We start from the raw sequence: 18,322 nt of genomic DNA, 5'->3' as shown, positions 1-18,322 counted from the left end.
TCTGCATCCTTAAAGCTCAATTAATAACAAGACTCGGACAAAAGACAGAGCAGTTCTTAAAATAAGCAAGGAATGGAATAATTAAGGCACTTGCTGTCAAATTCCAATACACTTTACTAGAGTCATTGTGATGGAGGACTGGAAAATAATCAAGCTAACATTTCAAAGGAGGAGGAAAGATAGACCAAACATTTACTGGCCAACCACCTGGATTAATATTGGGTAATTTAGCATCTAAAGAGACACTGATTTAATGGAGCACTTATTGAGGGAAGATCTTATCTGACCCACAATTACATTTTTTGAGGATGGAATAGTGAGGGTTGATATGGGTAGCATGTTTTTTTTTTAACAAGACATTTGATAAAGTCTTAAAGGGCAGATTGATCTGGAACATAGGACAAGAGATGCAAATAACTAATAAAGTAAACAGTAAATTAACAAGCACTGGAGCGGAAATTTGGAGTGCAGATAAATGGATCCCAGAAGATGGCAGGATGGGTAGGTTGTGATTAAGTAGGCATTGGGATAATTATTGACTGGAACTAAGAATACAAGCGCTGAGATATTTTGATTGAAAGATACAGCATGGAAACAGGCTCTTTGGCTTAATGAGTCGACGCCAGCTTTCGATCAGTTGTTCACTCTAGTTCTGTTATCCCACTTTCCTACGTCATGTTAGAACTGCAGTTACAAAATGACTGAAGTATTGTGTTGTTATGGCCACTGCTCTCTAGAAAGATGTAATTGCACTAGAGAGGATGCAGAGAATATTTGCATGGATGTCAGTGGGAGAATAACATTTATGAAGACAGATTGATTAGTCAATGCTAGTTTTCTTCAGATTTAGATTAAGAAAATTGATTGCAAAATGTTTATTCATATGAAGCCCAGACAACGTGAACAGGAAAACGCCTATTTCTCTTGGCAAAAGGTTGATAACTAGGGATTACTTAAACTAATTGGTGAAAAGATTAGTGAAGAAAGTATTGGAGTCTTGAAATGGTGATGAAGACAGAAATGTTTATCACATTTAAAAGGAGATCCAGATGCAGGATCGCGACCCAGAATATTGATCATCCCTTTGCCTCTACACATGCGGCTTCACCCACTGAGTCCTTCCAACAGTTTACTTTTGGTCCATTTAAAATGTCTTTGGATGAACTGGGAAGTATGAGAAACCTAAATGTCCAGCATGGGCCAGGCTGGGCCAAATAGTCACCTCTTGTTCCATAGGACTCCATGAATTAATTTAACATATGGATTGACTATCACAGGCAGCAATAGGCCAGGTAGGAATAGAGAAGAACTGACTCATCCCAGTGGCAAATGGGAGACTCTACTGAGACAGTGACTCCAAATTCCACATTCCTCTCCAGGGGAACCATCCTTCGTAGCATCTATCCGATCAAGCCTCATCAGGGTCTTAAAATATCTCCATTAGATCACTTTTTCTCCTCATAAACACCAGAGTGTCAATTTGCTTCATATTTCCTTGCAGGTTATCTTATTCTTACCTGTGATCTCTTGCATTTCTTCCAGAGAGGTTGAAACGGAGATTTAAGAAACTTCTTCCTAAATCCTCTTTCCTCTGACAAAGGATTTTTGACTTGAAACCTTAACTATGTTTCTCTTTCCACAGTTGCTGCCTGACCTGAGTGCTTCCAGCATTCTCTGTTTTGTCAGATTTTCAGCATCTACAGCAATTAACAATTGTACATATTCAATTTAATAAATACAAATTATATGCATTGCTACAATAAAGACAAACCATTTGGATCTGTGCAAAGCCTTTCATAACATCAAGATATTCCAGAGTGCTCCCCAACCAATAAAATATTCTATTATAGACACAAAAAGCTGGGGTAACTCAGCGGGTCAGGCAGCATCTCTGGAGAGAAGGAATGGGTGATGTTTCGGGTCGAGACCCTTCTTCAGACTGAAGGCTGAGTTACTCCAACCTTTTGTGTCTATCTTCGGTTTAAACCAGCATCTGCAGTTCCTTCTTACAAATATTCTATTATGTTGTGCTATCTCTGAGCATAAATTAAAAATCAGAAATTACTACGTGCTACTCACAAATCTATTGTATATACTAGTTGTCAAATGCTTCAGGATATCCTGAGGTTAAAAAAAAAAGCTCCATGTAAGTGCCTTTTCCTTTTCTCTTTCCAAAAGTGAAAACTGTAATCTATTTTTCATTGTGATAATATGAGGGCACTAATACTACTTAAATGCATCTACATATTCCTTTAGAAGTCTAGCATACATATTTGATAAAAATGAAAAACATTTTTTTTGCAGCATATTGGTGCATAGACATTCTGAAATGCTCAACCTCTCTGGGTTTGTCAAGTGCAAATGGTAGAAGTTTCTTGGAAAACTTAAAATTGTGTCTTCAATGAATGTCTGCCAGTCTTAAAGCATTATCTTCACTGGCCAGAACAGAAGCATCTGTATCTGAAGCTTGTCTGTATTTACTGAATGAGGCATTCTTCTTGTCAAGCACTGGGGACCAACCATAAAACATTACAAATCTAAATAAATCCCTGGATTATAAGTTAACCCTGTATACTTCGAATGCCTCTCGAGAACAACATTTGCTGGTAGATTCTATTCACTCACAGGAATCTCTGAGGGCCTTTGAATGATTTTTTTTCATTTCATTTAATCTTTTGCTTTTATTTCACCTTTGCTTTTTCATTTCCTCCTTTCTGTCATTCTCTGTTTGGTTCATGGTGATTAGCATAAGGAGCAGTTTGTCACGAAGAATTTGCGCTTGGCCAGACCGCCGTCCTGCGTCTCTGAACGCAGTCAAGAGGAGGCGGATGATGTTGAGGGGGTAGGTGCCACAAAACACAAAAGACAATGCAATCAATACTGTATCACTCCTTGGTAATCCATATTGTTCATTAATCCACGTTTTTAAAAATAAATGTGAGCGTATTTTGATTACTCAGATCTTTATACAAGATTGACTTAATACTGGGATTTGTTCTGCAGTAAGAATCTGAAGAAGGGTCCCAACCCAAAACGTTACCTATCCTTGTTCTCCACGGATGCTGCCCGACCTGCTGAGATATTCCAGCACTTTGTGCCTTTATTTAAATATACTTTTTTATTTTAGCTTGGTTTTGCCTCATTTCTCATGACTGATTCACCAATGCCTCATGCTGTAGCTGGAACCACTAGCTCTTCATCCACATTCCCAGTGATCATGTTTTTATTAGGAGAGTGGCCATTTTGTTCCTGAGAGGAGATGATCTATCTTGACACAGTCATGACTCCTCTAAATGGAGTATAAGGGGGAAGAAAGAGTAGCTATGCTGGAATTAGATATCAGAGATGTGAATCCAAATTGTTATAAAGGGATTCTATCTTTAAAACACAGCCTCGAGGCTTATAACATAATTAATATTTTGAATTTGGAATCTGATACTTTAACCCCATGTGTATCCGTAGTAATATTATTATGTATAGTATTACAACAGAGCCCAAGCAATTGTTGCATAATTGAAATAGCCATTGCTATTTAATATTCATATTTAATATTTTAATATGGATGTTAATTCAGAACCCAAAACAGTTAAATGCAGCCACTGAATAGTGAGGAAATGCACAGTAATAGACCTTTCACATGTTGGTTTTGAGGCTGGCATGAAATTAGTATTGATTCAGCTACATAAATTTATTTCTGTGGATTATCCAGTATTGATACAGTATCTTGTGGCAACAATACGCATGAAGACAGCGCGACTAATTCTAATCTTTCCTTCATTACGTTCCTTCATTTTGTTCCTTCATTTATCGTTTAGGGCATTTTGGGCTAATTATTTCAATAATTCATGTAATTGTAAATATAGTCTGGGCTAAATAACATGCACAGAGTAGATCACAGATCATGATAATTTTGTTTAAACATAAAATAAGATTGTCCAATTACTGTGCAGTACATTGTTTAAAAGGAACAGTCCCAAATATTTTTCCCATTAAGTTTACTCTGATTTAACTCTAATCAATGGAAGATTTGATGACCGTTTACCACGTTTTCAGCTGCGTGTCTTGGTAGTTACAATGAAGGGAACAACACGACTAGGAAAAGGTTTTTCTGTGTGCTGCCTGAGAATTTGGCACTGGTTTCAATTATGCTATTAACCCAGTGTTTGCTGAGACGTGAACTAACATTGCACATGTCCTTTTTAACAAAGAACGCTCTCTTCCTAATTACTTGCTTATTAATAACCAGAAGCTGTTGTGAGAAATGAAATGGTAAGTTGGCATGAAACAAATATTGCCAGTGTTTGAGGCAAGATGTATATTTTGCTGCACTCCATGTTTTGGGATAAATGTTTTACATGTACATTTCCAAAATAGTGGTTACAAGTCGGTCATAATTCCATTTATAAACTTCTTACCCTTGTATATTCATACATTTCATAATACATTTTGTTTGACAATCTGTACATTATACAAAATGATGTGAAGATAAACTTTACTTTGCCTAGCAGTGCAAATTTTGGTATGCCAGATTCCAGGTATTCAGTCTTATCTAATTACAATAGAATTATTTAAAAACATTTGCTGTCCTTTTGATACTCATTGATGTAAGGTACAGAAAGATATCAATGAACGAGTAGATGGGTGCAAAAGTGGCACATGAAATTCAGCCTGGAGATGCAGCTAATGGGTTTGCGGAAGGCAAACAAGGTGATGTTTTGCATGACAAATATTGTTAAACTTCCACATATTAAATTTGGTATTGCAATGAGCCCTCTACATAATCCCAATAAGAAAAATCATAGGATGGGATTGAGTTAAGAAAGACCCGTTTTATCAAATGGAATCTCCTGGCAACTTTTATTTTGCATATTTTTTCCTTTATTTTGAAAGTTATTTTCTGCTGTTATTTTTAAAGCAATTTGCACTTTATTAAATGTCTCGACAAAGTTGCAATATAACCAGGTCACCTTTCCCCGCGGTCAGTGTAGTGAGATCACGGACAAAGCCTGCTCGGGAATTAGTGCAACAAACTTTCATTCTGACCACCCCTCTGCAATAAAATAGCACAGTGATTTGAGCCAAACACCCAGGGCATGTTTATCCTTCAGAGAATGAGGGATTTATGTCTGTGCACATTGCAGACAGAAAAGGAAATAAAAGTTTACATTCCATTTGATATATTTTTTTTAAATGTGTCATTTGGAATATGTATTATCCAATATTGTGAGGCAGTGTGGGACATTCCTAATTATTGGCATCCATTTGGCACTGAGGGTTTATAAACTATTGTCATTAGTTGACTGCATATTATGTAAAACGACAAGGATTATAATTGAGATATTAACTCTAAAATGCTATTTGAAGAATAATTGACATCCTATTGTTATCATTTGATTTGAAAATTGATGGAGGTCTTCTTTACCACACTAAGTATTACCCTTTAAAATGCAAGTTTACAACTCAACTTTGATGATAAGAGATATCATGTGAAAATACAACGCGTCAGCATTGTTTCAGCATCCTCCACTGAATATATTGCAGGACTTGAGTTTGATTGTCAGGAAGTGTGGTTGAAGCTTTGGGTTGGAAAGTAGTGGAGCTCTCGGGTGAGAGGAAACCATGGTTGAATTGGAAGCTAGTGAAAGGAATTAAATGACTCAGTTGGGCTCCAGGGTGAAAAGCATGACCATCTGCTGATTGCAAGGCAAAATTGGAGAATAATATGGATAGAGGAGTTCCTTTGTAATATTATTAATTTTCAATATAATACAGCTGCCGTGTATTCACTATTGAGGAGCTTCATCTACCCTCCAGTCCCGACCCTGTCTCACTCCATTAAAATAAAACTTAGGGCTACATTTATTGAACATATTTTGGGATGAGCAAAAGACTGACACTGTGACCAATTTTGTGATGATGTCTTCTACACATAATGACAATTGTTACAAAACACGTATTAACCTGAATAATGTAAGTGGCGGGGTCGATAAAATTGACGGAAAGGAAGTATTCTGGTTTGTATTAATCAAAATCCAAAGCAAATTTATAATTTGCGTTAAAGTTAAAAGGTGCCATTAATCTTTCTCTTTTCTTTGTAGCCTCGTGAGAAAGGACGCATGCGATTTCACAGGTTGCAAAATGTACAGATTGCACTTGACTATTTAAAGCAACGGCAGGTAGGTCATTTTAGGCCCAGTAATTATAGACTTAGATTTTCAGTCCTGGGGTACATTCAAATCCCAGCTGGAATGCATATTAAACAATTTACAAATGATAAGATTTTTATTTTGCTGCTCGCAGCCCTTCTCATGTGCTGTCCGTGTGGAGTTTGCATGCTCTTCCTGTGACCGCATGGATTTCTTCTCAGTGCACCAGTTTCCTATCACATCCCAAAGACGTGTGGGTTTGTAGGCTAATTAGCCTCCATAAATTGCCCCTAGTGTGTAAGGTGTGCATGTGTAAATGAGATAATCAAGAACTAGTGTGAATACATAATGAGTAGTTCACGCGGACTTGGTGAGATGAAGGGTCTGTTTCCATGCTGTATCTAAACTAAAAAGTTTTAATCTGTCATAATTTAGAAACCTCCTTGTTAGAACATACAGAACATAGTACAGCAAAGGAACAGGCCCTTTGGCCCACAATGTTTGTGATGAACAGGATTCCAGGTTAAAGTAATCTCCTCTGCTGGCAGGTGATCCATATCTCTCCATTCCCTTCATATCCATGCCTATATCTGGAAGCCTCAGATTCCTTTCATTGCCTACACCACCACCCCTGGCAGCTTGTTCCAGCACCCATTATTCTCTGTGTTTAAAAACAAACTTGTCTTGCACACCTCTAAACTTTGCCCCTCTCACCATGAAGTTATGGCCTCTGACAGTAAATGATTAAATTATACATTATTGTCACATGTACCTAGGTGCAGTGAAATTCTTTGTTTTTGCATGCAATGCATAAAGAGTCGTCACAGTTTTGGTGCCGAGAAAGTTACAAAAGTACTCCATAGAGTCATGTAGGTCCCTTTTAGTTCTCAGTTGCTCTCAGCAGGGTGGCCTGACTGCCTCATTCAGCTAATATTCATTCACAGCATCATTGTTACCACCACATTAGCGGTAAACAGAGCCTGGCTCATAGCTCAAACAAACTGTAATGGCAGTTTCTATACCTTCTCAAAGTCCAACTTTGATAGCCATTACTGCTCGGGGATGGAATGGAGGTATAGCTCTCTGAGATAACAAAAACGAATCTTCCAAATGCTGTTTCTTGATTAATTGCTCTTTATTAAAGCAGCACAAATCAAAAGAGTAATTCATATTTTTTTGTTCTTATCAACTGTTTCTTCTTCAAACAATACAGTAAAGATCGTGTAGTCGTTACCTTGTGGTTGTGGTGAGTGTGGTCCTTGTGAGTGTGGGTGTGAGTGTGGTCCTTGTGAGTGTGGTAAAAAACTGTATTCTCTCCATCCTCCGAGACTAAACTGACCCACAATCTCTGTCGCTACGCTAGCCTCCCCAGATGTAGACACTCCCCATTACATATCAAATCACACCCACAAGCATGCAAAAAAGACAGAAACTAGAAATATTTAACATAGCCATAATACAATGACAGTAACTAAATTAAGCGTAAATGGCTCCTACACAAACCAACTAATGGAATAACTTATTTTCTGCACTGAGCACCACCAATGTAAGTTTGTCATTTTTGTCTATTAGATTTGTCATTGAAACAACTCCATCAATCATCTTGGTCATCTCTTCTCAAATTCTCAAATTGGGAAGACAGTTTCTCACGTAGAAAACCATGCTGTCTATCCCCAATCAGTCTGTGTAGATGCTAGTCGATCCTGTCTCTGAGAATCCTCTTCAAAACCCTGCCTGCCACTGATGTAAGGCTTGCCGATCTGTAGTTCCCAGACCTTTCTTAAATGTTTCGTAAATAGAGGCAAATATTAGCCACGAGTGCCAAGTAACATTCCTACTACAAGCATGCCTGGGCGATGACCACTTCCTGAAAGAGGTGTAAATGTCTATCCTTGACATTCAATGTCATTGCTGAGCTCCCATCATCAATATCCACGAGGATCATGTTGACCAAAGTGGAGCAGCTATGTGCAAACTATGGCTGCAAGAGCGGGTCAAACGCTGTTGTGAGTGGCTCGACACCTGACACCCCAAATACTCTCCAGCATCTACAAGGCCTGAGTCAGCAGTGTCATGGAATTACCTCCACTTACCTGGATGAGTCAACATTGAACTAAGATCCAGGAAGCACAACATTATCCAAAATAAAACAGCCTGCTTGAATGTTATCCAGTCAAACGTCTCAGAAAAATCCATCTCCTCCTCCAACATGCAGTGGCTGAAGTGCATACCATATACAAAATACCCAGCACTTACTTCCCCAGGCCACTGCAAAGTGTGGCTATTCAAGAAGGACAAGGCTTTGGGTGCATGTAAATACCACCTGCATATTCACTTCCACATTCACGTCATCCTGACCCGGAACACCATTCCTTCCTTGCTGCTGTGTCTAAATCCTGGAACTCCTTACCCAAAGACACTGAGAATAGCTTCTGCCAGAAAATCCAAAGGTTCAAGATGGTGATTCAAAAAATCTTCTCCAAGGCAATTAAAAATAAATAATGCATGCTGGCCTTGTCTCCAATGTCCAGATCTCAAAAATCAAATTAATAAACTCGATCACATTATCTCATTTTGATCTACTACAGAAGTGCATCAGCCTGCAAGGTCATACCTGACCTTTGATGAGAATAGAATATTAGGCATGCAATTTTTAATAACAGTAAATGAAAACAAAATTAAATTTCCAGCAACTGGATGGAAACAAATCATTTACAATCACATGAAGTAGCCTTTATATTTAGAACAAACTCAATATATATCCATTCAAATTTCCAAAAGAACTAACATGTTAATAAATTATAGATGACTTTGAAAAGACTGGCTACTTGTCTAATGACCAACTTAACATAACTTGTCAAATAAGAAAGATCAATAATAATCTTATATAAATGTCTTCTTAGAGTCGTAAAGTTATACAGCACAAAAACAAGACCCTTTCAGCCCAACTTGCCCATGCAAACCAGGATGTCCCAGTATGCGGGTCACATTTGGCCCAAATCCCAATAAATGTTTCTTATCCCTGTACCTGATCAAATGTCTTTTAAATGGTGTCATTTCACCTACTTCAACTACTTCACCTGGCAGCTTGTTCCTTGTATCCACCACCCTATGTGTGGAAAATGGTGCCCTCAGGTTCCTATTAAACCTTTTGCCTTAAATCTCTGCCCTTCTGGTTCTTGATTCCCCTACCCTGGGAAAAAAGACTCTGTACATTTTCCCTATTTATTCCACTCATGATTTTATACACCTCTATAAGATTACCCCTCAGCCGTAAGTGTTATCAGGATTAAAGTCCTAGCCTGCTCTATACATCATCGCTCTATAGCTCAGGACCGTGAGTCCTGGTAATATCCTCATAAATCTTCCCCGCACTCATTCCAGCTTAATGACAACTTTCCTTTTGCAGGGTGACCAAAACTGAACACAAAACTCCAAGTGTGGCCTCACCAACATCTTGTACCATTGTAACAATAACGTTTTAACTTTTATACTCATTTCCCCGACTGGTGAAGGTCAGCATGCTATAAGCCACTTTCACCATCCTATCTCCCTGCAATACTACTTTCAGGGAACTACACATTTATAATCCTGTATCCCTCTGCTCTACAACATTCCCCAGGGCTCTACCGTCCACTGTGAAGGTCCTGCCTTGGTTTGACTTCCCAAAATACAACAAGTAGTATACTTGTGGATATATCTTGCTCTAATGTTTCATAGTAAGATTTTACCATCTATTAAACTAATCAGGATCATAAATTATGTAAGTTAAAGTGATTTAGACTTTAGAGATGCAGCACCAAAACAAAATAATCCTGTGTCCCTCAGAATCCTGTCCGGTAGCTTTCCTACCACCGATGTTAGGCTGACTTATCTATTGTTCAGAGGTTTTTCCTTTGCAGCCCTTTGTAAATAGAGCCACAGCATTACCCACTCTCCAGTCTTCTGGCATCTCACAATGTTACATATATCTCAGCCAGGATTCCTAGAATTTCTTCCCTCGCTTCCCACAGTGTCCTTGGATATTTCTGATCAAGCCCTGGACACTTTGTCTACCTTAGTATGTCGTAGGACATCCAGCACCACCTCGACTGTAGCTCCATTAATGAAGTTAATGGATATCTCCATTAACTTCATTAAGTTTCCCAGTCTTCATGTTTTTCTCCGCAGTATATTCAGGAGAAATATGCACTGGAGCCAACCTTGCCTATCTCCTGCGGCTCCACACATGGATGACCTCTAGTTTCTGAAGGGCCCATTCTATCTCCAGTTACCATTTTCCAGAAATGTGCCTATAGAAATCTCTTTAGATTCTTCTTATTCTAATCTGCCAGAGCAATTTCATGCCACCACCTTTGTGATTTCCTTCATAAGAATACTCCTCAATCCCCTATACCCCTCCCTGGATCCACTTGATCTTGGCTGCCTATACCTGACCCATGCTTCCTTTTTACTGACCAGGGCCTCAATTTCTCTCATCCTCCAGGGTTCCTTACTCCTACAGCCTTTCAGTCCAACAGGAAGATGCAAACCTGAACTCTAATTATGACACTTCTAAAAGTATCCTACCAAGTGGGCATTCCTTTGCTTTCAAGCAACCTTACTCCAATCGACTTTTGTGGCTTGAGTGAAGCTGCCATATTCATTTTCATAAATTTCACAATTTCAGTTTGTGTGGCTGGATGAATGAACTGCCAAAGGTTTAAGGTCCCAAGTGCCTAAATAAATCAGTAAATTTCTGGTTTCTGTTTTCATAGACATGTTGAGATTTGACCAGTCACAATGCTTCTTGCTTGTTCAGCAAACTATGAATTTTAAGGTTCACCTGCACCTCCTCCAACCTCATCTATTGCACCCGCTGTTCCAAATGTCAACTTCTCGACATCGGTGAGACCAAATACAGGCTCGGCAATCGTTTTGTACAACACCTTCGCTCAGTCCGCCTAAACCAACCTGATCTCCCGGTGGCTCAGCACTTCAACACCCCCTCCCATTCCCAGTCTGACCTTTCTGTCATAGGCCTCCTCCATTTGTCATAGTGAGGCCCAGCGCAAATTGGAGGAAAGCATCTCATATTTCGCTTGGGCAGTTTACTTCTCAACGGTATGAAGATTGACTTCATATGAAGTTATGAAGTTATGAAGGTATGAAGTTAGATTCTCTAACTTCAGATAGTTCCTCTGTCCCTCTCTTTCCCCTCCCCTTTCCCAGTTCTCCCACTGGTCTTCCTGTCTCCTGCTACATTCTATCTTTGTCCCGCCCCCTCCCCTGAAATCAGTCTGAAGAAGGGTCTCGACCCTAAACGTCACCCATTCCTTCTCTCCCAAGATGCTGCCTGACCCGCTGAGTTACTCCAGCATTTTGTGTCTACCATGAATTTTAAGAAAGTGACCTCAAAAATGCATTATACCTGAAATTTATTAAGTTCTAGACCAAGTGGACCCGTTGGGCCCAAATCTCTCCTGCATTGGTGCAGCACCCTCTCCTCCCCCTCTCCCTCCCCCTCTCCCTCCCCCTCCCTTGCCCCCCCCCCCAGCTCCTGCCTCCCTTCCTTCCCCTCCCCCTCCCCTTCACCCCTTCCCCTCCCCCCTTTCCCTTCCCCCCCTTCCTCTTCCCCCCTTTCCCTCCCCCCTTCCCCCTCCCCCCTTCCCCCTCCCCTTCCCCATTTTAGTACATAGATAAAAAGTGGTGTACATATGCCTCAAAAGAAAACTGATGCACAGATTATGTTTTCACTTTTGCAGGTGAAATTAGTGAATATTAGAAATGATGATATTACTGATGGGAATCCCAAGCTAACTCTTGGTTTAATTTGGACCATAATTCTACATTTCCAGGTAAGGATGTTTTACTTGTTTTTGGGGGATTATTTTGTTATAAATCTATGTCCAACAACGAATGAAATACTATAATATTACTATGTTGAACCATTAACTACATGGAAGCAATAGAGTCTAGTCCATAATCATTTACTCAGCCTCAATTTGAAATATTCACCAAAACTGATTTTCAGTTCATGATATTTAATACTAAATGATTAATAGCAGTAACTGACTGTAAATATCTGAACGTGTCATTTTTGGTTATTTAGTGTCATTGAATGATGGCCTGAGGTCAAGATGGAAATGGGAAATATGCAAAAGTAGGTCGCTTTATTACTGAGGCAGTACAGGATAGTAAATTCATCTTGGAACCATTTTAAGTGGCACAGTTATGAACAGTTTGATTCATATTAGCTTATTGGACATTAAATGGTGGCAAGAGCATGGTATTTATGCTGGTTGCTTGACATGATTTTCATTGTCTAGGTGGAGAAAATTACATTTTGATGAACGCTGCATGTTAATTGTGATAGTAATTGTTGTAATTGTAATAGATACACTAAAACACATTTAACTACAGACTAAAAAACAACAAAGAGAGAAAGGGACGAGGCAGGCTTTTGGCGAGGCAGCCATTGTACAGCGCCACCCGGTGTTGGACAGCAGTCTGATAGCAGAGTGGCAGTAGTGGGACAAAGCGAACTAAGGAAGAGGTCAAGTCAGTAGATGTGGGTATTGGTTGTGGATGGGCCATTATATTCAGGTGATGTAGACGAGGCAACCTGCAATTGTGGTTGACGATGTGATTTAGGTTGATGTCAGGAAGCTTCAAAAATCTAAGATGTGCGTCAAATCAAGGATTGCTATTGTACGGAATGCCATTGATGATTATGCTTCAGACTGTTGCATTGCTATTTGATAGAGGAGAGTAGCTGCTCTGCTGCATTTATTGTCAAAAGTCAGTGTTATAGTTGAAAATGTCTTTTTAGCTATTCAATGTATCTGAAGCACAAACTTTGTTTATCAGCATACTGTCGTGGATTATGTTTAACTATTGGATTTATTATCTGTAATTTCTATGTATAAAATATATTTGTGCTTGTGTGATGTAATTTTGTTCAACCTTTTACAGTTTAGAATATTTTCAACATTTTTGTAAGGACTGATTCCTAGCTGTGTGGTCCTTTAAAAAAAAAAAAAATCTCTATTATTGCCAGAATTTCCTACTTGTACATTTTAATGCCTCTTTGAGGATAAATACTGATTGTGGTATCAAAGTTAGACAATAGGTGCAGGAGGAGGCCATTCGGCCCATCGAGCCAGCACCGCCATTCAATGTGATCATGGCTGATCATTCTCAATCAGTACCTCGTTCCTGCCTTCTCCCCATACCCCCGGACTCCGCTATCCTTAAGAGCTCTATCCAGCTCTCTCTTGAATGCATTCAGAGAATTGGCCTCCACTGCCTTCTGAGGCAGAGATTCACAACTCTGACTGAAAAAGTTTTTCTTCATCTCAGTTCTAAATGGCCTACCCCTTATTCTTAAACTGTGGCCCCACAGTTAGGAGATCAATTGTAAATTGACACCTTATCCATTGATTATTTCAAATTTATTTTGAAAAGTTGGAAACATTCTTATTCTGAGTTTTAATGTGGTTTTAATACTCGGGATAAGCTTAGAATCTTTGCTTTAGTTACTTACTATTGTTTTTGGGAGGCCTGTGGTGTATTTTGCTTCAACAACTGGTTAAAAAATTGGGCTTTTTGTCAAAGATTTTTCTGGGATTCCAATATGATGGTCTCATAGTTTCTACAGAGTTCAAGTGTTGTTGAATTGTACTTGATACTAAAATGAGTGCCTGTTATGTGTGTGTTCTGATAACACAGCCAATCTGAGGGATGTATTTCAGAATGGTAGTTGCATTCTTCAGAGCTAAAACCATCATGCTATTAACAACCATTGTGAGTGTGTGTGTGTTGTTGCAAGATGGAAGGGCATAATTTGCTAGATTATCTCTTTCTATATCTGAAATCTTTTCAAGTTGCGTGAGGGGGCTGGGTTTGCAGTTGCTGCAGAGGGGAAACTGGTTAAATGTTCACAAGGACAGTTTTTGAGCATTTTTGTTATGCATAAACCTATACTTGATCAGTTTTGGTTCCAAAATTATAACCAGTACCTCTTTTAAAAAAAAAAAATCAAACTCTGTTTTTTTAATTTCATTGGGTCCATTCCAGGACTTGTTTCTGTGCACAGCAAATTCTAGGATGTGCTGTTATCTACAGACAATGTAGGAAGAGCTTCTCTCAATAAGCAAAGCCTGGGATAAATTATACAATGAGACAAAAGAGTTTAATTGTTTCGAAACAGAATAATGAAATTCTTACTTGTAGCAGAATAGCAGGTAGACAAACACAGTAGTCATAAGACAATAAACAAAAGAAAGTTCAATGCATTTTTGAAAAACAATATTAGTGCAAAACAAAATCCCCAAGTCCCTGGTGCAAGTTTGTAGTTTAGTTAGTGTTTGTAGCATTCAAGAGCCTGAAGGTTTAGACTTTTGAGATACAGAGTAGAAATAGCCCCATCCCCCCCAAGTCCACCCCCCCCCCCCCCACAAGTCCACTCCCCCCCCCCCCTTTGTAAAATGCACCGTTATGTAAAATGCAAAACCAAGCCCCAATCAAATATATTTTCAAGTGCCATCCGTACCCAATGTATTTTAAATTGCTTCTCAGACGTGTACTGAAACAGAAGGTTTTATGATCAACTTAGATGGCGTTGAGGTCGTTTATTTGTGAGGCTAGATTATTAATTGTCCAGCTCAAGGACTCTGAAATCTTGACCAGTGAAGCAAGCGATATTGTGGGCTCTATGGCGATCGCTGCCGACTCTGATTTGTTCTGTGCCTTTTCATACCTCCAGTTTCCCTCTCCCCTGAGTCTCAGTCTGAAGAAGGGTCTCGACCCGAAATGTCACACCTACCTATTCCTTTTTCTCCAGAGATGTCGATGACCCGCCGAGATACTCCACCAGCATTTTGTTCCTCCCTTCGATATTAATCTACAGATGATTCTATTGGCATAGCTAGCGTAGCGCACTACCTGTAATACTCGTTTATTTAAAACATTTAAGATATGCTCCACGCTAAAATGCTAATATGAGTTGCCATTTGAGTCGGGCTGGCACGATGTATGTGTGTTAGACGTCTAGCAACGCAGCAATGGTTTTAAATGTTGTATTGTACATTTCTGATCCCGGCCACGGCGTTAATACATACTCGTCCTGTTTTACCCGGTGGGGTCGGTGGAGATCCGTGTGTTCTGCAGTCTCACCGAGCTGATCTGTGACGTGCCGCAGCCGGCCGCTGCTAGCGCTGAGACTGCGGTATCTATCGCTCAGCAGTGAGTTCGCAGATGAACTGGACGCCAGTGCGTTGCGCGGACTCCTCGCTGCCTGGGGCGTGGTTTGTCGCAGCTTGAGAGGATTTTTAGATTTTGCGTGTTGCTGCCAGAATATCAGACGGATTCTGCAAGTGCGCCGAGCCACACACAGTCTGTTGTGTCTGTATTTGTTCCCCGGGTGGGTAAATGCCCGGGTGGTCTCGCCGTGAACATTGGACATCATTAGGCATTGGACATCATTGGACATTGGGCATTGGACTTTGGTCTGAAGAAGGGTCTCGACCCGAAACGTCATCCATTCCTTCTCTCCCGAGATGCTGCCTGACCTGCTGAGTTACTCCAGCATTTTGTGAATAAATACCTTCGATTGGACTTTGGACATCAGTGGACATTGGACATCGTTGGGCATTGAGCATTGGGCATTGGACATCGTTGGGCATTGGACATCATTGGGCATTGGACATCGTTGGGCATTGGGCATTGGACATCATTGAGCATTGGACATCATTGGGCATTGGACATCATTGGGCATTGAGCATTGGACATTGGCCATTGGACATCGTTGGGCATTGGACACCTTTGGACATTGGACATTGGACATCATTGGGCAGCCGGTGAGATGTTGAGTTGAAGGACACTGCTTGTCGTAGCGCCAGTGCGCTGATGGTACTCCGTGGAGGCGTGCAGTTGTCCACAGAGTCACGGTGGCCCTCGGCAGGGGGCGGGGGGGGGGGGGGGGGGAGAGAGAGAGTGTGTGCCCACCGCTGTGGTGGCCGGGGCAGGATGTGACCGAGACGCTGCCTGGACATGGCCGGCCGTGCGGACAAGCTGCTGCTGTTGCTGACACTGGCGCGTGTGATTCTCCCGGCCAGACGTGGGACTTTCCACGTGGGACTGTGGTTTAGGCGGCGTGTGTGGTTTAGGCTGGTGCTGCTCGCAGTCTGATTGATGCCCGCACGATGGGGACCACTTTGGGATGCGTCCGAAAACAACGAGAGGCTGCGGGGGCGGGCGGGCTGCAAACCCCCCTCGCCCCGCGGAGAAAAACCAGGTTTAAACGCTTCAGAAGGAACAGGAAAAGAGATGGTGGTGAGAGGGGAGAGGCGGAGGGCAAGGGGAGACAGAGGGGAAGGGGTGAACCAGAGCTGCTGGAGGGAGGAGAGACGCGTCTACTGCCCAGCGCTGTAACCTCTCTCTCTGGAGACTCTGCCCGGTCTCCCAGCCCACCGGGGGACCTCTACAAACCGGCACGTCTCAGACATTCATCACACCTTCCTCCTACAACAGAGAAATCAATAGATCTACATGCCAAAGCCAGTGGCGAAGGCACTCAGCAGGTGCTCCCAGCCAAACCAGCTGACAAACATGCGATTCCATCTGCAAAGGACGCCTCTTTACATAATCAAATCCCAGCACGGAGAGATCACTCTGATCCACAAGTGAAAGGAGATTTAATTTCCCCAGTGTCTGGAGATGCGAGCCCAACTCAGAGCCTGGAAGGAGATACTCGAGTAAGGAATAAGGTCATTCCCAATGCCCCTGGAGTCGCTGCCTTTAATTATAACGATACAGAAGCTAGTATCGAAAGTCCCACGTTATCCCGTGAGACTCTCAAACAGAGCCTGCAGCTTGACTGGGAGGGTGACAACGCAGGTGGAGTCGACAAGTTGTTGAAAGCTGTACACGGTGGTCGTGTAGATGCCAAGAGCGGCCAGCCAACAGTGCACAGGGGAAATGGTGCCCTTGAAAAGGAAGCACAGGTTGCCAGACAGTCTCCCACGAAGAGGGACTTCACTGTGGAGCCGCACACCTGTACCACTCTGTTCTCCTCTGGTTACGGCAGCAATCTAGCGACTGCCGAAATAAATGAGAGTGAATCCGGAAGAACAAGCAGCAGAGATTCCTCCGTCCGGGATGGAGACACTCTGTCTATTTCAGAAAATGAATTGGGATTTCCCACCGGTAATGAATGTGATGATATCAGTTTAGGCCAGATTGAGCATCTAAGCCAGGAAATGGTTAGTGGAAGCTTTCTTGATATTGTGAAGAAACATAACTTTGATTATTTACTTATTTTCTCTTACACATTTTGAATGTTCAATTATCCATGCTTTATTTTAAATAGCTGCTACTTTCCAACACACATAATTTGGTGCAGTTAATATCATCGGTACAGCATTCATTTCCTTGAAATTGTTAATTAAGAATTGATCTAATTAGTACCTGGCCCTTGATCATCTCTATAGTTTTATTTTTAAATGACGGGTTTTCGGTAGTAAGTTTTATTTGTGTGACCATGAATCATGTTGTTTACTGAACTGCCAGCTGAAGATAACAGGGTTTATTTTATCCATTCCATAGCTATTGAAAGAGAAAAGTCCACTGTTTTTATTTCCTTGTGGGTCAGAGAGCGTTGGTAGGAAGGATGATTCTGCTAATAGCTCCAATGGACGACACTCCCATAGAATGAATTATCTTTATTGCTTCTCCTCAGTTCTTTCACATGGAGCCCACATTGTGGCCATTCACACTGTTGTGTAATGTGACTGGAATTCAAGTTCCAGGATCCTAACCTGTACAGGATTCTAGCTTGTATCGGATCCAAACTTGTATAGGGTTGTCAAGTCCCAGGATCCTAACTTGTAACTTGTATCGTAAGGTGGGTGTTTTGGATGCCCAATGACACTCCTTTTGAAAAGATCATTAGTGGATCTTCAATGTTCAGGGCATTGAGGCCTGTGGGACTCCCCTCGTATTTTTCACCAAGTGACCGATTATACAGAAACCCACGGCGAATGTTCAAAGAAATTAAACATCTTTAGAGCTTCTTTAAAACAGACCCCTTTGACCAAGCTGTGTATATACACAACTGTCCACATCTCCCCTTCTGGCTCAGTGTTAGGTTTCCTACAGTATGATTATGCTGCTGTGAAGTACCTTGGGATATTTTG

The 18,322-nt window shown here is 41.0% G+C and overlaps 1 protein-coding gene across 11 annotated transcripts in view; it reads left to right on the top strand.

Annotated features, from left to right (window-relative positions):
• The window catches only part of macf1a (microtubule actin crosslinking factor 1a), a 419,348-nt gene that overhangs the window by 181,548 nt on the left and 219,478 nt on the right, over positions 1-18,322 (top strand). For 7 of the 11 annotated variants that reach the window (XM_078423295.1, XM_078423293.1, XM_078423294.1 and 4 more), the window contains exons 4-5: positions 6,099-6,176; positions 11,891-11,983. In XM_078423295.1, the coding sequence (XP_078279421.1) occupies positions 6,099-6,176; positions 11,891-11,983 (171 nt within the window). Of the gene's footprint in view, positions 1-6,098; positions 6,177-11,890; positions 11,984-16,110; positions 17,390-18,322 lie in introns of those variants that run through there. The other 4 variants (XM_078423291.1, XM_078423289.1, XM_078423287.1 and 1 more) reach the window with 2 other exon arrangements.

The sequence above is a fragment of the Rhinoraja longicauda genome, chromosome 27 (assembly GCF_053455715.1).
Source record: "Rhinoraja longicauda isolate Sanriku21f chromosome 27, sRhiLon1.1, whole genome shotgun sequence".
Classification (NCBI taxonomy): domain Eukaryota; kingdom Metazoa; phylum Chordata; class Chondrichthyes; order Rajiformes; family Arhynchobatidae; genus Rhinoraja; species Rhinoraja longicauda.
Note: the sequence above shows the minus strand (reverse complement) of the source record. Positions and strands in the feature narration are given on the sequence as shown.